General features: G+C 47.9%; 1 protein-coding gene across 3 annotated transcripts in view; it reads right to left on the reverse strand.

The window, feature by feature from the left end:
* The window catches only part of NFXL2 (NF-X1-type zinc finger protein NFXL2), a 71,301-nt gene that overhangs the window by 34,179 nt on the left and 13,198 nt on the right, over positions 1–23,924 (reverse strand). For 2 of the 3 annotated variants that reach the window (XM_086528608.1, XM_086528606.1), the window contains 3 exons: positions 985–1,051; positions 579–671; positions 404–489 (listed from right to left, as the gene is read on the reverse strand). In XM_086528608.1, the coding sequence (XP_086384734.1) occupies positions 404–489; positions 579–671; positions 985–1,051 (246 nt within the window). The remainder of the gene's footprint in view (positions 1–403; positions 490–578; positions 672–984; positions 1,052–23,924) is intronic. The other variant, XM_086528607.1, reaches the window with a different exon arrangement.

A 23,924-nucleotide genomic window follows, 5' to 3' on the forward strand; every position in this document is an offset into this window, starting at 1 on the left:
ATGTGTCAGCACTCCTAGGTGGAAGTGGCCACATGCTACCACATTGATACACATGCCCAATGCCATGTAGGCATCCTAGCAGACTAGAGAAGATTCACACCAAGAAGCATAAGTGTAGGCCAAAGCCCATAGATCCCAACATTACAAAGGTTCATAATACCATGAACTATGACCAGAGCATTCGGCATTGGCTGACATATCTTATTCAAACAAAAATACCCAGCGGAGAAAACAGTGCAACAAAGATTCTTTGATCACAGAGCTTTTAGGAGTTACAATACTTTACCCACCATTTAGTACAGCAAGATTGAGTTTTCAAAGTTTTTTAAAAGGTCCACAATACAACAATCTGCAGCTACAGTATTCTGATTTGTAAAACAAAATTTTCCTTGAACAACTATACCTCTCTTTGCAGGTATGACCACAAGAAAGCTCCTTATTGCAAATCAAAAGACATGGTGGGCAGGCACCATAATGGCATCTATGTGGCTGCGTAATTAAAGCAAAAACCAAAGGAGATTTCAAACCAAAGCTTTCGAGCAACAGAAAAGCGATCTTGACAAGAAATATCATTTTACCTTGCAAATTTCATTGTGGAGGCACCTGGGTATAATGGAGCATTGTTTGGAGCATCGTGGAGGCCGTTTGTCTCTTTCTGCACCACAAGGTACCTTTGAACACAAAAAAAGTGTGCTGTTTGATTTTAAACTTGTATATAGATCAGACAAAAGTCCATCTTCAGACGCCCCTCAAGCAAATAGGATAGCAAGTTTCCACACACGCGCAAGACCATATTTACACACCTAACTAAATACCGAGCAAGCCCAGACTTACTTTTGCAGGAAAGTTCAAGTCTTATATACTCGTGGTAGTCTTATACACATACATGCAATAGATATTTATACACACACATACATAAACACACACGCACACATTCTCGCATCCAAGGATACGTTGCTCAAATAAAACCATCAACAGACCAACCTCATAGGCTGTAGAACCACATGCACACGATATGCGTATAGACACTGGACAAGGTGCACACGGACCCCTGGAAGCAAAAAACAAAGAAACTATAAATTCACTCAACTCTGTAGTTTAGTACCACAATCCTTCATGCACCCAACTCAATAAACAGTTGAAGAGCTATCCTAGAAGAGGGTTTGACATTTATACTACAGATACCTTAATAAAATCAATATGATCTGAGCCACAAATTTTAGAAGGATCTATTAATTCTCTAAATTTGAACTACTTTACTGTGACAAAAGTGTATCTTTGTTAAGAAACCTTGGACTTAAATCAACGAACTCATTATCTCCTATGCTCATTAGAATCTCATGCATGAATGAATTGCAGGGCTTCAAATAAGCACACCACTAAAACTTTGTACACAATCTTGAACCAAATATATGCAGCTGAAACGAAATGTTTTGTGGAGCGCACAAGTGTGTGTCCTTATGAAAACAAGGCCTTTAATGGTCTTTAAAAAGTCGAAATATTATTTAAGGGGGAACTTTTTCCCTTGTTATAGAATCAACAAAACTACGCCACTTACCCCCCCCCCCCGCGCGCCCCCCCCCACCAACACACGGCCCCCCTTTCTCACTCATGCACTGCCAGCCCCTCCTCTCTCCCCGCGCTACTCTCCCATGCCATCCGGCGTGCACACAGCCACATCCACTTTCCCTCGTGCACACTCTCTTTTGCATTCGCTTCACCTTGCACGCTCCAGCAATCACGCACACATATGGAGACCTCGGCTCTGCCCCAGAGGGACTTCACAGAAGCCCCCTCACCCGCCAGGCAGAGGGCTCCATCTGACTTTCTCTATCACCGGAAGAAAAAGCGAGCCTTCAAGCAGAGGTCGACCAACTACAGACGACATCCATCATTTGCAGCCACAATCGAGGGGAGGCCCGAAATTTGGTGCATGCCCACCTCTTAGCCGAGGTTGACAAGCAACAGGTTCAACGGCATACTACCCTTGGTCACTTGTATGAGCAGCTTGTTATCAACACGGTCCATGGAGAGCCTTTCCCAAATCAGTTAACACAAAGCCTGAAACCATCTCTTGGATCAACGACATACATAGGCAGGTGCCACCTAAGCATTGTATCCTCACCTTCAAGGACAAAGACGAGTGGATGCGGTTGCTACACCAATCGCACCTTCTCAAGGGACGAATCTTAGGATCGCCGAAGAATTAACTATGAATCAACTGAAGACTAAAACAAGTGAGCTCAAGAAGATACGCAAAGCACACAAACAAGGCAAATGGGTAGTCTATCGAGACAGTAAAGCCGTCATCCAGGAGTTTCGAACTCCCAAACCGGCCTCCGTCGCATTTGACCCGTTTTTGTTCTTTTCTTTCTTCCTAGCCAATGGACCTTCAGTCCTTAACTAATATGTACCTGATGCCTCCACTTAAAAGCAGCGTTGTAATGTTTTGTTTTTTGGTCCCATAGGTCATATGTGACCTCCGTGGACGATAATTCAATCAATCTATCTATCTCTTTCTCTGTCACGTGACACATCCAACCCTATGCGTCCGTGGACAAGCTACAGCATGACAAGGGTTCAGTTTAGTCAAGTCAGTCTAGAATAGGAAGTGATCTGGCACTTTTGTGAGTCTGTTCGCAAACCGTGCATGTCCAGACACTTAGATTAGATGCATATCCTCTAGTTGTACACAGCATGATCTTCAGATTTCCATCATAACCCATCAGGAGACCTATTTTACCTATTTTTGACATTTTTCACTTATTATTTTTAAGTTACTTTTGTTGGAAACTAGGTAGGGCAATTTTGCTAAGTTTGTATATATAGAAACCTAGCGCTAGCACTTTCTGGTAGAAGAGGCAGCAGGAACAGTTTGTTCAACGGGCAACTTCTCAACAAGACCCCCCATCAGCATTGGAGGCCTAGCGTTTTGCAACATCTGCAGCAAGGCTAGCGTTTTCCATCAAGAACCCAGATCAGCCAGTGTTTTTGCATCGGCATCAGCCTGGCGACAACAAAGGACAGATCAGCACTGGCGTTAGTCGTTTGCACTAGCAGATCCACAGCGTGTTTGCAGCAGGACCCATTTTCAGCCCTAGCGTTTTTGGTTTGCAAATAAACCTCGGCGTTTTTGCAGATCTTCGCGATAGAACCACAGTAGACTCAACGTTTTCAGTTTTCAGCGCATCACCGTCGCATCGTCGCCATCGACATCGTCACCGACATAGAGTCGGAATTCAGTAGATAAAAATTTGCAGATTTCAGCCCTTAGCATTCTCGGATTTCAGCCCGTCTCATCGTCGTCGACATCGTCGGCAAGTTCAAAGCATTGTAGAGATTTGTGCAATCAATAGTAGACCGCTCTCGCCATAGAAAGTGGGGCCTTCGGAGGAGGGTTTGATAACATTCTGGTGTCGTATTCTCTTCTCTCTCTATCTCTCAGTCTCAGCACCTTCATCCACAGTGTTTATCCACTTTGTTTGTGACCACTTGCACTCTCTCATTAAAGGCACAGAAGGCTCTCCCTTCCGTAAGTAAAAGGAACCCTTGAGCACAGTTCGGAGCACTCATCTTGAGCAAAGTTCAACATTAACTTCTGCTGCACCTTACACTCTCATTCTCATATGTTTTTTCTCTTTCTACCTCAATGATCTCTCTTCTCCGCAGGTGTGCTGTAACCGGCCTGTTAACTTCAAAAAGGGCTTTAGACTTTACTTCAAACCTTGATTTAGCTTTCACCCATTATTAGTCGTCTATTCTACCTGTGCTATAATGACACAAGAGAGGGGAATGGGATACAGACGCTAGAATGCATCTGTATGTGAGTCAGACACTAAATTGGCCCCTAAATAGGCGCCCCTTTTGGTATTTCTTTATTCTTTTACAGTTAAGAGGAAGTACGAAGAGTGCTTATAGCACTAAACCTGTATCCCGCAGTTCTTAACCTATATCCCGCAGTTTCTATCCTGTTTGGAGGAATTTGGGCAGCATAACGACGCAGAACCCTGCCCAAAACAGTCTGCAAGTAGGGAATCCTAAGGAGACTATTGTCCTTGTCCCGATTCCACCTTTAATTGACCAAAACAAAGCATAACCAGCCTCTGTAATTTCTGGTTATTGACTGGTTTTCAGCTCCCTGTAGCCCCTGCACCGTTCCCTGCACCTTGGGCTAGTTACCCCTTGAATCTGGAAGGATTTAGGGCATCGAAACAGTCCCAAACCTGCAAAAATCAGAGTTCCGGGAATCCTAATCTGTATCCAGCAATACAACACCTGTTTTGGCTAAATTTTGGCAACACAACGGCTCCAAAACTTGCACGAAATCAATTCCCCTGCTGGAACTCACTTCCACTGGCATAAACCCTCTGATTCCAACTCAAAAAGAGCAATTACAGGTCACTGGAATTTCTGGTTTTTCACTTGTTTTGAGCCCCAACACTTCCCAGAAGTGTTCTCTGACAATTGGGCATTGTTCCCAATGCATCTGGCATCCATACAGCTGCAAAACAGTAAATTTCAGACCGCTGTATTTTCTGATTAGGACCTGTTTTTTACCTAATTTCAGCTGTCAACTGTCCCTGCACTATTCCCAATGCCTTGGACTACGTGCCCCTTGATTCTGGCATGATTCCGAGCACAAAACAGTCCCAAAACAGCCCAAAATCAGCAATAGAACAGTGCTGATTTTTGTGTGTTTACTTGAGAGGTTATCACCCTCTCGTTTCCCTGCTTTGGAGTAGCAGTTAGCTACTCTTGTTCCTGTTCAGGGAGGCTCTTGCCTCGGCAATAGAGCATCAAACCACAAGACTGTACATGGTCAATCTGATGAGCCCACTATAGGGGAGAGAGAGAGCAGTGAGAGGTGTGCAGGTCATGACATCCTGCACCTCACAGTACATAGAGGGTAAGCCAGCACTCCATTGAAGCTCTCCCACCTGTGACAGCACTCAAAAACGAGCTCACCACTGAAAATCACGTTTTTGCCTTCTCTTTAAGTAGTAAACTGGCCTCAAAGTGCCAAGTGTCACTCATTTGTGCATTTTCCCGCTTTAGACCCTCGGGTCTAAAAATATCTCACCTGCAGCCTCTGTTGACTTGGCCACAGAGTAACAAAATGATCCCCATGTCAAACTGCACGTAATGACGCGAAGACATTTTGCCGTCCAAAAATAGCAGTCCCTAAAATTTAGGAGTTTCTACCATTACATTCTTCTAGGTCATCTGACCCTCTTTGTACACTGCAGCCACACCCAGAACTGAAATGTAGCCTATGAAGCAAAGGATTCCGCTTTGGCTGGCGAATGACCCCACTTTGGCTAACCATAGTCTTTGTCCTTAGTGCTCTTTAGCCCTCAGGCCTGGACTCTCTCTGAACAGTTCCACACTAGCTATGCAATGCAGGGCAATTAGATTTCCAAAGGGGTGTTTCCAAAAGGTAAAACAAACGAAATTACCCAAAGAAAGAGAGAATAAACAAAAATGGAATTGCCACTGGTTGGTGACATGTGCCTTGTTCACGTGTTTAGCATTGAAAGTGTTCTAGATCGGAGTTGAGGTGCCCACCGAATCACGAGTCGGTTCTTGTCTTCATTGCATCTTCCGCTGCCACCTTTGACACGTCTACAATGCCATGTCATCAATCTTTATGCAAATTGAGTTTGTGTGTGTGATCTACTTTATTTTAATGTTTTTAGGTCCCTCGACCGGTTCCTGTAAGTTGGATTGGGTTAGGATGTTTATTCCTAACCCATTCGGCCCTTTAGACCACTCTGTCGGCTTCAATAAGTTGATAAGTCTTTCTTTCTTTCTTCTTCTTCTTCTACTAAGGTTTAGGCCCTTCAGCCGGGATCTACAGGTTGGCTAGGGTTAGGACCAAGCATTTCTAACTCCCTTCGCCTTCACTGGTTGATACGTAGCAGTTGTGACATACAACCCTCTTGAAGAAAGAATGGCCCACGCTTAGAGCTGCAAAACACAATCAAGTTAGATCAAAAATATCCATGGGTCAATTTGGAGGGTCATTCAGTTTTCTCATTCCATGTAAAGCTATGGCGGAAATTCAAATGAGCCATTCATGGGAGAAAATAACATAGTAGAGCTTCTTTATTCAACATAGAAATGACTACAAGAGTGCCTCTTATATAGGCATAGGCTAGAGCATCTTGCTTGCATCATACATGAGGTGTGAGAGAGCTCAAGAATCAACCCAAATGGAGAGAATCAAGGAGAAAACTTGTACGCACCCTTTTAGGGGCTGTTTTGACCTACCTCTTGGCTTCATATGCAAGTGGAACGTGTGTAGAAACATCCATGGGTCATATACCTATGTAAGGGCATCATTTGAGATGGCTAGGCATGCATAAGTGGCTAGGGAAAGGCTCCATATAATGGTGCGAAATGTCACACACCGTAGCAATCCTCCCCTTGAATGTCATATGTAGCACCCAAGAAGTACAAAGTATCCTCTGCTACAGAATTAAACACTAGGGTGTAGGAATGAAATGTCTATCCTAGAGAATTTAACAATAGGATTAGACGAAAATGCCTCCCCTTGACAAGTGTAATCCATCAAGAATTTGGCTGCAAAAATTAGCGCTTCAAAGTATGTCGTTGATGTAGCATGTGTTGCCTTCACCATCTTTGTTGTCGAAGTCTTCAAATGCCATATCGAATTTGCCTTTGTTGTTTGAGTTTCTACCTCTATCTTTGTCTTTGACGTTGCTTCTACTGTTTGTGCCAGCTTCTTTATCTTTGTAGAAACAAACCTTTGATGAATGTGTGTTCTTTCCACATATGTTGCATGGATTGATCTTGTAGAAATCCTTTGACAAATGGTTGCTTCTTCCATAGTGTTGGCACCCCTTCTTCTTGTTGATGTGACTGCATAGGCTCCGTTGGAAGTTCCCTCATTGCTTTTGTCGTTCTTATTGGCCTCTCCTTGGAGTGAATTGATGACGCTTTCGAAGCTTGGTATTGGTTCCTTTTCTATGACGACGGTCACTATTTGGTTGTACTCTTCGGGAAGAGCCTTCAAGAGCACGGTGTCGGAGTGCGCGGTTCTCCAGGGTCGACCGGGAAGGCGCCAGACTCAGCCTTGCAGATCAGTACTATTTTCAGATTAAGCCCTATTGCACCTCTCTCTCTTAAACTCTCATGAAGTAAAAGGAACCTCGAGTATACACGGAGCACTCGTCCTAAGTTATCACCATAAATCAATGCCGCTGCACCTTACATGTAGAATACTTGAACAAGTTTGTTTTCTCGTCCTCTACTGAAGTTGACTTTGTGCATCTATGTAAAAATCCATTGCATCTCCGGTCACCATGGGCCCTCTGCTAGGAGAGCTCGAGCTTGAATCCTAGCCAAAAGCTCCTTGGAGGAGTCCACTAAGAATGAGCTTCCTCAGGAATGCCCGGTTGTGAAATGTAGGGCCAATCCACCTTGCAAGATGGGTAAGGAATATTCTTCCCATGCAACCATGGCGCGTGCAAGCTGTCCAGCTATACGAGACCATAAAAGGCTTCATAATACGATGCGGAGTATGCCCTATGTAGGACCACATCGTCGCCAAGAGGACTCGGTTGGCCAACAAGACATAATGTACCAGTAACCACATCGTTGCCAAGGAGCACTTGGTTTGTAGAGTTTGGGCTTGTGCCACTCTCTCTCTCTCTCTCTCTCTCTCTCTCTCTCTCTCTCTCTCTCTCTCTCTCTCTCTCTCTCTCTCTCTCTCTCTCTCTCTCTCTCTCTCTCTCTCTCTCTCTCTCTCTCTCCATCGTCCCTCTAGCATTTTCTCTCTCCTCTTCGCCTCTCTTTCTTGTGTGTTCCCTTGTCGCCACACCTTCCGCTGCACTTTGACACCCCCACGGACATTGTACTAGAGTCACTCACAGATGTAACCTTTTGGTCTCACAGGTCATTTTGGCCCTTTGAAGACATTAATATAACATTTCATCTCTCTCTCTCTCTCTCTCTCTCTCTCTCTCTCTCTCTCTCTCTCTCTCTCTCTCTCTCTCTCTCTCTCTCTCTCTCTCTCTCTCTCTCTCTCTCTCTCTCTCTCTCTCTCTCTCTCTCTCTCTCTCTCTCTCTCTCTCTCTCTCTCTCTCTCTCTCTCTCTCTGCGTGCGTGCGTGCGTGCGTGCGTGCGTGCGTGCGTGCGTGCGTGCGTGCGTGCGTGCGTGTGTGTGTGTGTGTGTGTGTGTGTGTGTGTGTGTGTGTGTGTTCACCCTTGACTCTCGGGCCAAAGAGCCATCCTGCCTCTCAAGGTGGCAAACTCCTAAGCAGGAATTTCTTGGACGTATGATATAAAAAAACTCTCTTGTAACATGATCACCAACCTGTGTGACTGTGTCTACCCATCAAGGTGTTGCTTGTGACAAGAAAAATCATGTCTCTGCTCCTTAAGCTCAACGATATCTTGTTTGGATTATCCAATTGAGCCTCTATCCATTTGCTCTCTTAGTGTCTTCCCTGCATCATTGCAAATGTCGCTCACACACCTGGATTTCCAACAGTTGGGCATGGGCAATGAAAGACTGCTCATCTCAACTATCCTCACCACTGTTCTACTGCATAACTTCACTCCCTCCAACTCTCCTTCCTCTTCCTCCTGTTCAACCTCTCCTTCAACCTCCCTTTCCTTCGTCTCCACAAGCCATGGACAGCCCCCTTGGTGCTTTCCTTTCGACCTCCCCTTCTTCGTTCATACAAAACCCTCCTCTTTTTTCCTCATTACTTTCCTCTTTTTTCCTTAATAGCTTGCCCCCCCCCCCCCCCCTTTTTGTTGTCACAGCGCCGTGACAAGGGGTGGGAAGCATCCCCTGATGACGTGGAAGGTCGACATGAGACTTGCACGAAAATCGGCGCATATGATGTCGAAAGGGTGCACCCCGGCGAGCTGGCCAACTCTCGTTTCTAGGCAGCGCTCATCCGAGTCTTCCCCTGCCCGCCATGATCCCCTCAATCCCCCCCCCCCCCCAAGCGCTGCTCGCTGCCATGCTCCTCGCGTTCTTCTTTTATTTCCCCCTTTCACATTATCGCCCCCCCTCCTCTAATGCATTGGGTGCCTTTGATTTTGGGCGACCATTTGGTTTGCATTTTGGGCGGCCATTGCCCTCAAAGGACACCACATTTGGCATACATATGGACCAAGGCATTCCCTAGCACCATCATTTCAACCAAAGCATTGCCAATCACAAGGTCGTCAACTGCCTTGCCACTGCCATGTTGGGCATACTTAACATGTATATCTGCCAAGACACTGTTAAGCACAAGATTTGGCATTCATATTAACCGAAATATTCTTAAGACCACCACATTTGGCATGCTTATCAACCAAAGCATTTATATACCTAGATAAAGCATTGTCAACACAACTCCTCAAGCAAGCTTTTGTGCTTTCTGAAGTGCACCGCTTTTGGCATACTGATAGCCAAGGCAATTCCAAGATCAGTTTGTTATTCCCAAATATTAACTAAAACAGTGCCGAGCACAACTTTAACTGCATCAAACATAATTTTCCCTGCTCATAGTTGCCCAAAATTGCAGAGAGAACTCAATTGGCCCTAAATTGAGCATTGAATGCCCAATTGAGCCCTATAAAACACATGTTGAGCCCGTGCCAGATGCTATCAACGGGAACCATGTCAAGTTGAAGCAGGTCACTCAAGCACGTATCTCAAATCCGGTCTAAAGACAGCAGATCCGGCCCTTGGAAAATACCAAACTGCTCATAACTTCTCCATTCGGACTCCGATTGACGAGCCGTGAAGACAGGCATGGAGAGCATGGAGAGCACTTTAGTTTTGGCCTATTAAACCACATTTTGGCAGCATCAATAGATCTCGGCCCGCAAGCAGCAACCTCATTTGATGGCCTCAAAACCCACATTTAGCATGCATTCTAGTCATCTTGATGTCATAGCAGATTCTGGCATTACTAATAAGTTTGGCAAAACTTGAAAATGCATGCAGATCCTTGTCTTTCATCTTGTGCCCGCAAAGCGGCACGACAACGGCTATCTTGTCCTCCTCGTTGATAGGTGATTCAATGTAGACAAACTAAGTGCAAATGCTCTTTAGCCTATTGATGAGACTAGAGAGATTCTCTCCCTCTTTTATCATCAAACCGTACCATTGCATTTCAAGCGATATTTTAGAGTCTTTTGCTTTAGCATCAAACATACATTCCAGTTTTTGCCAAGCATTGAGTACAGTGGTAGCTTCATCTAAATAGTGAATAGTGCATGAAGTTGTCATCTGCTGCAGTGAGAATTACCCCAAGTGCTTGCTCATCCTTGCTTTGAAATTGTTCGGTGGATGGTCTAGTTTGTACAGTCCCTCCTTGTCCTAGAGGTTTTACCACTCCCCAAAGCCCCTTCTTTATCAAGTAGCCTTTTAACTTAACCTGCCTCTGTGGAATCTCATGCCCTCAAATTTACTCGTCACCTTTTCCCATGGTAGTGCACCCCTTGTGTGAGGAGAAGTTCTTACCACAAGGGCAGTGTCTAGTCTCCATTTTCAAAAAAAAAAATGTCACCTTATATGAGAATGTTTACATACATGTTTTTTTAAAAAAAAGTTGTGCATGGATGGATTCATTTATGTGAGGCATTGCTTTAACATTATAGTGAGCGTTCGAGGGGCTACTATTGTGGGGACAAGCTCTAGCTATGGACAACAAAGTTGCTGGTGCAGCGTCGGAAAAGCCCCCAAGTAGGAGGGGTTCAAGGGCTTTGACCCTCGATGGCGAGGCCTTGTGGGAAGTGGCCCCTTTGGCAAGGATGGCACCAAGTGCTTTGGCCTTGAGGCTCTTGGAGCTCGTGGGAATGACCTTCTCCAAACCCGAAAAAGAGATGAATCCTGTCAAAGGTGCAACGGAAAAAGGTGAATCGCGTGATGATCTCGTCTGCAACCAAACACCACCAGTAGATCTTGGATCTGTCGCAATAGATCTCCTCGTACACAAGCTCTTGGTGCGTACCACTCACCGAACGGGGACGGCAATGGCCTGCACGCACACACCTAGGTAGGGTGTCTACACAATGGGGAGAGGGAGTGCTAGAGAGAGGAAGCTCCTAGCGCGTACCGCCTACCGAAGGGGCATAACAATGGCCTGTAAAAACCCCATGATCCTGAAAATGGCCAAAAATGCTAATAAATTTGTAAACTCACTAAAAGTGACCTACAACACACATATAGTAGGAAAAGTGCACAACACTAGAGACTCTGACCTGTGTAACCCTAGGAATAGGGGTCCCGCCTCATGCCAGCCTACTGTATGTCTACCTTAGATACGGCCGAGCACAGCCAGAAAACAGTTCACTCCCTAATTTGTTGATGGGAGATACTGGAGCCACCTCCGGACAGGAATCTGAACCCACATGAGGGGCGTCGGCTACATCCGTATGGGACACGCATGTGAACAAGGTCCTACGGACACGACAGCTCGAATCGAGTAAATTGCAATGACTTTGGCGTCCAGATGTTGCCCAACAAGAAATTGCCCGCATCAATGCCAGCAGACCCTAAGGACTCTTAAACACAGTTGAGTGCCTTTTTAATGTAGCCTTGATCTAAAATTAGATGACAGGATTGTTCTAAAAATTGGATTGCATCGAGGTTGAACAAAAGAATACTCTCGCTGCTGCTGCCACACGCTCCACCTTCTCCTGCAACCCCCCCCCCCCAAGCGCTGCCAACAACCCTGCTGCGCGCACTGCCCCCTGCCAGCCTCGCCATTACGCCCGCTGCCCTCTCCCACCCACCTCGTGTTGTCCTCTCCTGCTGCGCTTCTAGCCCGCCCCACGCCTTCCCCCCCCCCCCCCCCCGGTTCATTTCGTTCTCTGCCGTACTCTCCCCGAAGGTTTTCTCTCGTTTAGGCTCTCGCAGTGCTGGTTGCTTGACAATGCTTGTCGGGGTCTTTCTGCAGAGAAATTTCTTTGTCCACTCCTCCGCCACAGCAGCAGACACAGATGGAGGCTCAAGCTCCGCCACAGAGGGACTCTCCGAAGTCCCCTCGCCCGACCCCGCTGAGCCCACCACTCGACTTGCTCTTTCACCGACCGAGCAAGCGAGCCTAGCCGCAGAGGTAGAGCGCTTGCAGGCGACTCCTGTCATTTGCAAGATTCTCGGCACCAGACCTAGCAGAGGAGAGCTGCGTGACCTTCTCCAGGCCCGCCCGCCTTCTCGCAGAGGTGGGAAAGATCTTGGACATTCAGATCCTCGGACGAGGCTACTATCAGATTGAGTTTGAGACCTCCGAGATGGCATACAAGGTCATCGCCATGAGCCCCTTGACCATCCGAGCAGTTCGAGCCCACTTTCGACAGTGGAGACATGGTTTTGACCCTGCTTCAGATGCTTTGGTAGAGGAGGCCGACATTCCCATCTCCGTCTGCTTTCCTGGTTTGCAGAGGGAGTACCTACCACTTTTGTCCAGGATAGGCTCAGCGATTGGGACTGTCCTCGAGACACCTCGCACGGCAGCCTCAGTAGTTGCCAAGGTGGCCGGCATTCCCTCAGTTTGCGTTCTGGTTAGGGACACTCACACTCTCCCGAAGGTCATCCTCCTTCCTCGGGTGAGTGGGGGTTGGTTTAGACAGAGCGTGGAGTATTCGGGCCTCCCGAACCAGTGCTTCATTTGTCGACAGATGGGCCATCTTGCGAAGGCCTGTCCACGGAGAAGGCCCCGACCTACACCACAGACTCAGTCCCAGCCTGCAAGGGCTGGCCAGCAGCCCCACTGGCAGAGACACAGAGCACACAAGCAAAACCACCCTCCGAGCCTGGGGCTCTAGCGGAGGAGGGACGGCAGCAGGTTCGTGGTCGACGATGGCAGGGGCCACAGCATCAGCCTGGCACTCAGTGTGGTCCTCAAGCGCCTGCCCAACAGCAGTGGGTTCCCACGGGGAACCGATTCGGTCCTCTTGAGCAGGACGAGGTCCCTGCTCCAGCCCCCACCTCAGCTTCACCCTCGACATCCCCTCCTCCCCCCGAGTTCCCCCCCTCCTCATCAGCCTCCCCCCCGCCTCTTGCTCCCGCCGCCTCTCCCCCTCGCCCCTATACCTTTGCCGGTCCCCCCCGCCCCTCTTCTCCCCCACCTCCCCTTGCTCCTACACCCCCCCACCCCCCTTCCGCTCCAGTTCCACAGTCGACTCCGGCTGTTAGGAGATCTCTTGGCAGCGCCATTGCCACGAGTCGCTTGGTGAGAGAGGGACAGCCTTTCTTGCGACCCCCTCTACAGGTACAGACGTCTCCCATTACAGCAGTCCCTCGTGGTCTGACGAGCTTCGACATTCGGCGCCGATGGGACTTCTTTGCCTACAACTTTACACGCTTTCTCGGCGACTCCTCATCAGACCTTGAGGCAGCCTGCTTCAGGGTTCATGTTCTGTTCCTTGCAGCTAGGGGGATAGAGGCCTTGGACTCATCGGTTGGCTTCTCTTTTCCCCTTTGCGGCAGGGACCAGCTTGAGTGGACTCTCGACTCAGTGTTGGAGTGGCTGCATACTTGGGCCCTAGAGTTCTCTCACCACATGGGAGACCTAGGAGTTACAGACATGCTTCAGACTCTGTGGCCATTGGCCAAGTTTGCGGTGACCCCTCCAGATGCAGCAGGATGTAGACACATTGTGGTTCACTTCTTTGTCGATACGCAGTGCTCGCCATGCTATGTACACATTCATGAGGACTCCTGGACAGAGGAGATTGCTTTACGTACGGCTCGGTCTACTTGGGCTTGGGCCAGGCACTCTTTGCAGCCACGCCTATCTAGAGGACGCTCGGATGCGGATTACTCCCCATCCAAGCCAACCTCGAAGATAGCACATTTAGCTGATGCGGCAGCATCTATTCTCTCTCGCTCCCCATGAGGATCATCTCATGGAACCTGCAGGGACTAGGTGGGCCCCAGTCTCAGCGTCAAGAGGGGCCGACTGCGTCAGGAGATTCAGCGTTGCCTTGTGAGAGGAGAGATTGATCTCCTTATGCTACAGGAGCATCATTTGTGTGAGAGCCGCATTAGACGTTGTGGTCAGCTCTTGCGTGGACGATATGATACTTTTTGGTCAGCTGCTTTTGGACCTGGAGGCATCCAGGGTGGGGTATGTATGACTATTATGGATTCTTTGCAGCAGGCCATTGTGGGCAGAGGGATTATTGTGCCAGGCAGGGCTCAGTGGATCACTATGCAAGTTCAGGGTTGCCTTGTGGGCTTCCTGAACATATATGCACCCAATGTGGCGAGTGCACGAGTAGAGTTTTGGTCACAGATTGTTGAGTCTCTACCGCAGGCAGAGCAATGGTGCATAGGGGGTGACTTCAACATGTTGGAGGACCCTTCTGACAGGATTGGTGGTAGCCATGCTACTGTGCATGGAGTTGAGCTGGCAGCTTGGAAGAGGTTTTGTATGACTCTAAGAGTTTCGAATGTGTGGCAGCACTCTAGTTTTGTGAGGCCCCCACACAGCCTGGCCTTCTCTCGTTCGGACCGCAGAGTGGGAGGAGTGAATCTATCGCGGATAGATCGCTTCTACACTAGTGACCATTTCTGTGACTTGGGTGGGACAGTTGGCATTCTTGCAGGGACTTCCTTCTCGGACCATGCACAAGTGATCCTCACAGTGGCAGATAGACAGAGGAGGGGGAGCACGATGCTTCGCATCCCTAAGAGGGTCTTGCTGGACTCTGCACTCAGAGAGCGAGTAGAGGCTCTCTGGTTAGAGAGCTTGGACATGTAAGATTCTCCTGCTAACAGAGTGGCCTCAAGACTAGCTCAGCTTAGTCGCTTCTTTCTCTAGGAGTCTTTGGCTCGCCTGGCTGCAGCGAGAGAGGAGCAGCAGCGTCTCAGACGGCGCGTTGCTTCCTTGCAGAGGATGCAGGAGCAGCATCCTGACAATCCTTGGTTGGAGGAGCAGTTACAACAGGCTCGCCAGGAGCTTGTTAGCACAGAGGAGCCGCGCCATGAGTTTGCTTTCCATCGACAGGCATCTCAGTGGACACAGGTGGGTGACAAAGTGACTGGTGCTTTCTTTGAGGCAGTGGGACCTCGGTATACGCATGCCAAGGTCAGTTAGTTGAGGAGGCCCGATGGGTCAGTTGCTTCTGAGCCAGAGGACATGCGTGCAGTTGCTACTGATTTTTACCATGAGTTACTGTCTGCAGAGCCTCAGTCAGAGCGTCAGGATGCATGCAGGGAGCAGGTGTGGGCACAAATGCCTTGCCTTGTGACTGAGGAGATGTGTCAGAGGCTTGAGCTTCCACTTCAGCTTGAGGAGTTGCACACGGCTCTTAGTGCACTCTCCCATGGTAGAGTTGTCCAGGTGAGGATGGCTTGACTCCCAGTTTTTTCTTGGAGTACTAGGACTTGCTTGGCCCACATCTGTAGTGCTTTTCAGTACATCTTGCACACAGGAGAGATGCCAGCATGAGTGAGGGTCTCATCCACCTCATTCCCAAGGAGGGTGGCTCCTTGGATGAGATTCGACAGTGGCGCCCCATCACCATCCTCAACGCAGCCTACAAAATTCTTGCCAAGGCTCTGAGTTTGAGGATCCAGCCACTTCTAGAGAGCCTTATACATGGGACTCAGACAGGTTTTGTCAAGGAGCGCAGTAACCTTGACAACATCTTTACTTTTTGGGAGGCTTCTGCCCTAGCGCGGCTTCGTGGTGAGGATCTGGTGATTCTTCTTCTCAATTTTGAGAAGGCCTACGACAGAGTTGACTGGGACTTTCTGGAGGGCACTCTACACAGGATGGGCTTCTTAGATGCTTGGATCAGAGGGGTGTCAGCTTTGTACAGACAGGCACACAATCAGGTACTTTTGTCAGGAGGTAGAGGTGATCGTTTCATGCTCACACGTTCAGTCAGACAAGGCTGCCCTTTTGCCCCATTCCTCTTTCTGTTCTATGCTGAGGCGACGAGCAGGTTTTTGGTGTCGCAGCAGGTTGGTCTACGGGGCTTAGCACTCTCTATCACAAGACGGGCACCACGTGCCAATAGAAAAGAACAGACTGAACACACTTTTAGCACTTCATTAACAATTGAACTCAGAGAGAGAGAGACGACACGCGACACGGAGTGGCGGAATTCCACCCCAGAGAGTATTGGCTTCAAATCTTGGCGCCCCTTTCGGTATTCCTTTATATTGCATCAACACAGTACAAGCCGGTACTCCAGACTCTGCACCTTCTCCAAGAAGTATGCCAAAGAATGAGCCCTAACCTCATCTTTAAAGGCCCTTGGCCTAAAAAGCAGTTTACATGAAAAGCTTTCAAACTCAAAAGCTTCTGGTCCAAAAAGCAATGCCAAAAGCTGCCAACGTAATTTACGGAAATCCGTACAGCTTGCCACGTCATCAGCCAATGCAAAACGCGAAAATCCGTACAACCTGCCACGTCATCATGTCAGCGCAAATTTCGGAAACGGCCACGTCATTAGTTTTTCCTGTGTGTGTAGGTCTTGCTTTATTTTAATCCTTTATGTCACTTGAGGCCCCATCGAGCGGGGTCCCCATAAGTTGGTAGGACTTCTTCTTCTGATGCTTGTTCTTCTTAGGGTTTAGGCCCCTCGGCCCACATCTGTAAGTTGGCTCCATTCTTTAGGCTTTGACAGGTCAGCAGTTTGTTACATCTCCCCTTCTTGAAAGAGAGTAATCGTCCGCGATTACAGCATATCTGCAAAACAACTCAAGTTAGCTCAAGAATTTCTGAGGGACATTCCGAGGGACAATCAGTTTGCTCTTTTTATTAAGGAGTTAGCTTCTCCTTTCTGCTCTTTTGATCAAGGAGTTAGCTTCTCCTTTCGTCCAGATCGGAACTCTTGATATTCTGGCGTAGTAAAATTAGCCATCACACCCAGACCGTACTTATCTTCCACGGGTGTCTTGATGCACTAAAATTACATACCCAGGCAATCTCATCCAATTAGGAATATTCAATAGTTGGCACATCACAATGCAACACAAATGATCACATATGCATGTTACAAGACAGAGAAACATAAAGCCGCCGATGAACACTCCTCCCGCATAACCTAACAAGATCCGAGCCGGGAGATATTCAACGACTCTCTCATCACTCCTCCCGCATAACCTAAAAAGGTCCGGGCCGGGAAATATAGAGGCCTTTAACAACCAAACGCCCCCCAGACCGCAGCCTGCGTCGTTCAGAGGTGCTGAGAGTAACCACTGCTCAGACTTCTTAATACTCCTCCCGCATAACCATCCAGGTCCGGGCCGAGAGTTACAACAAACAATACTCCCCCCGTAAATAACCACAAGGGTACGGACCATGAGTAAAACAACACTTTTCAATCATTCAATACGCCCCCCGCAAATAACCACAAGGGTTCAGGCCATGAGTATGAACACGCATTCTCAAACGTTATTTCTCACTACTCCACCCGGGAGTAAAATCACCAATCATTGAAACCAGTATTAAAACCAGAGTCTAACAATTCAAATCGGCACCAAGACAGGTTTAAAACAGATAGCATCCATTTCACACAAAGTCCAAACAAGATCACCAAACAAGTTCTCAAACAGATTTGAAACTTAAAAAGCAATCTCGACATCAGTCAAGCTCGAAAAGTCGACTGACTTTCCATCTTGAAACCTACACCAAAAATTAGGGTTAGGTTCCTTCCATGAGGTCGTAGCCGAGCACAGCATGGTCCATCATCTCTTGGACAGACAGTGTTTCTTTGGCGGCGATGGTAGTCCCAAGAGATAGCAATCACACCTAACCCACTCTGCCAGAAGTTTCACTCCGAAGAAAGATGTCAGAAACCATATAACTTCGGGCAAATTTTTTCTTGAACAATTGCCAAGTCCTTGGAAGTGTGCGGCTTGGTAGCTATAGACATCAACATCTGCATGGCACTGCTTCTTAGAAAAACAATGACTCGAAACAAATCTAGATCCTTCTCTTGTAAGTGATCTTTATGGCTTATGCCCTATAAGACATGAGCGGTGAAGACGGGAGCGCGCCCGATGCGTGATGAAGTAAGGGTGGGAGTGGCTAATAAGTCCGGGTTGGAGGGCGAAGATACCTCAAATAAATTCCAATAGCTCTGTCTGCTTTTGTGGGACCGGTGTGCTTTCATAAAAGCACACGCCTGATGCTCTGATACCACTGTCACAAGACGGGCACCACGTGCCAATAGAAAAGAACAGACTGAACAGACTTTTAGCACTTCATTAACAATTGAACTGAGAGAGAGAGAGAGACGACACGCGACACGGAGTGGCGGAATTCTACCCCAAAGAGTATTGGCCCCAAACCTTGGCGTCCCTTTCGGTATTTCTTTATATTGCATCAACACAGTACAAGCCGGTACTCCAGACTCTGCACCTTCTCCAGGAAGCATGCCAGAGAATGAGCTCTAACCTCATATTTAAAGACCCTTGGCCTAAAAAGCAGTTTACATGAAAAGCTTTCAAACTCACAAGCTTCTAGTCAAGGTAGTTTTCGTACGACGTACGAAACGTCTCGTTCCGTACTGCGGGTCACGTACCGTCCCGTACGTCTCGTACGTTTTGTACGTTTTTTTTTTTTTTTTAATAATAAAAGCAAAATTCACAATTGTGAATGGATTACATTGAGCAGCCCAACTCTCTCTCTCTCATGCTCTAGCCTCTTCCTATTTAAGCAATGCCTCTCCATCTTGTTCTCCAACACTTCCAAGCTCTCAATGCTCATTGCTCTCAAGCTCTCAATGCTCATTGCTCTCAATGCTCTCACTGCTCAATGCTCCCATGTTCTAGTTCTCAAGTGACAAGCTCTAGAGACTAGAGTCTTGCCTCTCCATCTTCTCTCCATTGGGTCTCTCCCTCTCAAGCTCCCATTGAAGATCTCATAACGTCAAGTTTCTTTAAGTGTAAAGTTTAAACCCAAGGGCCTGAGCCTTAGACGTAAGAATTCTTTGTTTTTTTATTTTGAACGTACGTAACGTCATCGTACATCTTAATATTTTTTAGTTCGTTTAGTACCGCACATCATCGTACGTGTACAAAACGTACGAGACCATACGAGACCACTATGCTTCTAGTCCATAAAGCAATGCCAAAAGCTGCCAGCGTAATTTACGGAAATCCATACAGTGTCAACGCAATTTTTGAAAACTGCCACATCATCAGTTTTTCCTGTGTGTGTGGGTCTTGCTTTATTTTAATCCTTTATGTCACTTGGGGCCCCATCGGACGGGGTCCCCATAAGTTGGTAGGACTTCTTCTTCTGTTGCTTGTTCTTCTTAGGGTTTAGGCCCCTCGGCTCACATCTGTAAGTTGGCTCCATTCTTTAGGCTTTGACACGTCAGTAGTTTGTTACACTCCCTATTGAGGGAGATGAGCTACTGGACGCTGAGTTTGCTAACGACTCAACCTTGTACTTGGATGACCAGGAGGCCAACCTTCACAGCTGTGAGCAAGCTCTTGAGACCTTCTGTTGTGCATCTGGCGCACTGATCAACTGGAGAAAGACAGTGGCTTTCTCGGTTGGTAGTGCTCCTGTACCTGATTGGATGCCAGGTGAGGGTTTCAGGTGGATTCCCCCACGGACTGCAATTCGGTACTTGGGTTGTCAGGTTGGTTTGGACTTGTCTCTCGAGCAGCAGATTGCTCCCCTCCTCCTATCTATCAGGAGGAAGTTGTTACATTGGAGCTCTGCACCACTTTCTTTGGCTGGCAGAGTTGTAGTGGCCAACCAGGTGTTTTTGGCTACTATGTGGTACATCACTTCTTGCTGGATCTTCTCGAGTTCTTGTATCAACCAGGTAGAGAGGCTGATCAGGAACTTCCTTTGGTCAGGGCGTGACACTCGGACAGCCCGAGCCAAAGTGGCTTGGCAGGTCATCACTCTTCCTTGTTCACAGGGAGGGCTTGGGATCATAGACCCAGCACAGCAGAGCAGAGCCCTTCTTGGGAAGTTCATCGTCCGAGGACTTCTTCCAGGTGAGGAGCCCTGGAAGGAGTTCTTGCTACAGCGGCTTCGTGCTAGGGTGTCTCAGGCAAGAGGCCCTTGGCAACCTTCGACCAGTTGGATCTTCACAGAGATGCGCAGAGTTGGTTTGAGCAGGAGACTGGAGGACTGCTTCGCTGTGGGTTTGCTTCGATCTTGGGAGCACTTGCGGCGAGGCTTGGAGCAGCGGCAGCCTACTTGCACGGAGAAGCACCTGCGACAGCCCCTTGTTTGGAACCCCATGGTTAGCAGTCAGAAAGGCCACTTGGTTGGTAGTCGGCCTCATGTTTCCTGAGGTCCCATGGCAGCGGGTCCAGCACGCTCTTTAGGTGACTGGTTGCAGTTTTCAGGCTTGTCAAGAGGAGCTGCAGGGCTTTCAGCTACAGGGAATGTGAGGGGTGCAGAGCATGTGCCAGGACATCTCAAAGGCAGTATTAGCTGAGTGGCTCACACCTCTCGAGTCACCAGCGCCCAGATGGATGGGAGCCTTCACGCATCTCGAGGTTCTCATCTCAGTTCGGGCTTGCTCAGAGATTGTTCCCTCCGTGTTTTTCGAGTTACAGGGTGAGGGACGCTTACAGTGAGTTGCAGTAGAGGCCCCACAGGTGGCAGAGTGATGTTTTTAGAGGATCCGAGTGGTGGGCATCTATGGGAGGACTTGTGTCATCGATCTTGACCCAGCTACTCTTGAGACGGGACATTGGAGACTGTGGGCTTGGGAGTGATGTCCACTGGCACGAGTACAGAAGGATCCTAGAGAGTGGCTTTGGAGGGACCCTTTCTCTTCTATAGACCACCCTGGTGTCCCATTCTTTCAGTACACTGTTTGACTGGGACATCACATACTGGCAGCACAGAGAGGGGCTCGCCCTGCTGCAGCACCTCATCAGCAAGAGGAGGGTCTCACAGCTGAGTTCTTGGCACCTTTTTGGGAGAGATTGTGGGACTCCAGACAATCGAGGCGAGTCACTTTGTTTCAGTGGCTGGTCGCACACAGAGCTACAACAATTGGGAGCTGGCTTGTGCACAGTGGTCTCTCGGCCGCATGTGCAGCTTGTGACCATCTTGTGGAGAGTCAGCGTCATTGTCTTTGGGACTGTCCCTTGGCACACCAGGTGTGGCTTCGTGTTCTTCGGCTGATGCCTGCTCTCTCCACGGCTCCGCAGTACACTTGGGGGGCAGCTGCTTGGTCCACTCTCACGGGCCCGGCACTTCAGTTTGAGTTGACTTCCACCAACAGGATGATAGTGATGCAGGGGGGGCAACCTACACTCCAGCCTGCCACAGAGCTTACTCCACAGGAGTGGTGTAGGGAGAGAGAGGAGTGTTAGGAGCTCATCAGTGGCCTGACACTCTGGTTCATTTGGCGGGCCCGTTGCTTCCGCATCTTTGAGGCTCGCCCTGTACCACCAACAGAGACTGTTCGCAATCTTTGGTTAGAGCTGATCCACACTCTCAGAGGACAGCTCAAGAGACTTCAGGGTAGCTCCGACCGCATGAGGGAGCGCAGAGAGGCCTTTCTTCGACTTTGGCGTCCTGGGCCTTTTTTCACCATAGTCCAGGGTGTACTCAAATGGCACTACCGTCCACCTGTGTGGCTTTTCGCTCCTCCCATTTCTTGATTTAGCCTCTTTGTACATATGCTGTTTTTTCATTGGGAGAGTCTCCCCATCATGGTTGTTGTAGCCCTCTCTCAAAGAGGTGGTTGTAGCCCTATGGACAGTTTCATTAACTAATAGAAGGATCTTCTTCTCAGAAAAAAAAAAAATTAGATGACAGGAATCAAGCCTGCAATCTAGGGGTCAACAATCCTATTCCAGTGAAGTAGACCAAGTCACCACAAGCCTTTCACATGGGTAGTAGCCAAAAAAAGGATTTATTTCCTCAGCTTGGCAAGGATGCACACAAGAAAATACAAAGCCGATTTTGGTAGGTGATCAGCAAGACATAATCTCGATCAAATGATGAGCTTAAGCATGCATCAGAGAGCTCTTGCAAACGGCTATCAACTCTTGGACTCAAGGAAACAAAATTTTAGTTTTTAAATAAAAGATTAAATGGGGCAAAGATAACTATGGCTAGGGGGAAAATGCTCTAATTCTAATCATGATCAACCCTTAATGAACTTATGAAGGTAGTGGCCCATCAACATGCCTTCAATGAGCTGAACGAGAGTTAATCAAGGATTATTCTGAGAGAGAGAGAGAGAGGGGGGGGGGGGGGGGGGGGGGGGGGGGATTGAATGGCAACCAAAATGTGTGCACACACTAGGTCTATCATAGATATGGGCGCATCTACTAAGATGATTAGGAGGTTCTAATCACCATTAGGGCTCTGATACCAGTTGTAAAGCTATGACAGAAATTCAATGAGCCATTCATGGGAGAAAATAACATAGTAAAGCTTCTTTGTTCAACATAGAATGACTATAGGAGTGCCTCTTATATAGGCATAGACTAGAGCATCTTGCTTGCATCATACATGAGGTGTGAGACAGTCCAAACAGAGAGAATCAAGGAGAAAATTGGTATGCACCCTTGTAGAGGTTGTTTTGACCTACCTCTTAACTTCATATGCAAGTGGAACATAGAAACATTCATGGGTCATATACCTATGTATGGGCATCATTTGGGATGGCTAGGCATACATAAGTGGCTAGGGAAAGGCTCCATACGGTGGTGCGAAATATGTCACACACTCTAACATTCCATACAGGAGCTCTTGATATTCTCACATAGCAAGATTAGCCATCACACCAAGACCATGTTGATCCTTCTCGATGCACTAAAGTCATATACCCAGGGCAATCTCACCCAATTTGGAATTATTCAGTGGTTGACACATCACAATGCAACACAGATGATTACAGATGCATGTTACAAGACATAAAAACATACAGTCGTTGATGAACACTCCCCCCGCAAATAACCGAAAAAGGTCCGGGCCATGAGATATTCAATGTGCCACAAACTGCTGACGTGTCAAGCCACTGAAGACCCGACGAGTTAGGGCTCTCCGAGCCTAACCCTAGCTGGCATGCAGATCTCGTACAAGGGGCCTAAACCCTAAGAGAAGAAGAAGCAAAGTAGGAGAAAAAGTTTTACCAACTTACAAAGTCTTGCCGTGTGGCCTAATTTTAAAAGAAGTTCCCACCAACTTTTGGGACACCATCCAGTGCCCAAGTACCTAGGAGCCATAAATAAAAGCAGAACTAACACACACACACACACAAGACTCAATTGTGTAGCAAGCTCATGACGTGGCAAGTCTGTACAGCACTCCGCAAATTATGTTGACAGGATGTACGGGCGCCCAGGTTCTACGTTGACTGCTGACGTGGCAATTGTACGGATTTTTGAATTTTATGCTGCGGTTTTTGGGTCATATGCTTTTGGACCAGAAGCTCTTTTCATGCAAGCTACTTTTAGAGGGCCAAAGACCTTTAAATTTGTGCAGAGGGCTCATACTTTGGCACTCTATCGGGTAAAGGTGCAGAGCACGAGTACCGGCATTGTACTGAGTTCACGCAATATAAAGAAATACCGACAAAGGTGACAAGGTTTGGGGCCAGTGCTCTCTTGGGGTGGAACTCCGCCACTCCCAGTCCCGTGTGTCGTGCACTCTCTCTCAGTTCAGTTGTTTTGAAGTGCTTAAAATTGTCTCGTCCATTGTTTTCTGTTGGTACGTGGTGCCCTCCCGTTACACAGTGACCCTCTCATCACTCCCCCCCATAAATAACCTAAAAAGGTTTGGGGCCATGAGATATAGAGGCTTGCTACAACCAAACGCTCCCGAGACCGCAGCCTACGGCGCTTGGAGGTTCCAAGAGTACAACTAAACATTCCCCAAACCGCCGCCTGTAACGATCACAGGGCCTACACTAACTTGAATACTCCTCCCAGGAAAGCCCGAGCCAAAAGAAATTCATACATTATCAAGCACAAATTTTCTCTTCAATACTCCTCC

This window comes from Adiantum capillus-veneris, chromosome 14 (genome assembly GCF_014529385.1).
Source record: "Adiantum capillus-veneris isolate H3 chromosome 14, ASM1452938v2, whole genome shotgun sequence".
In the NCBI taxonomy this organism is placed as follows: Eukaryota; Viridiplantae; Streptophyta; class Polypodiopsida; order Polypodiales; family Pteridaceae; genus Adiantum; species Adiantum capillus-veneris.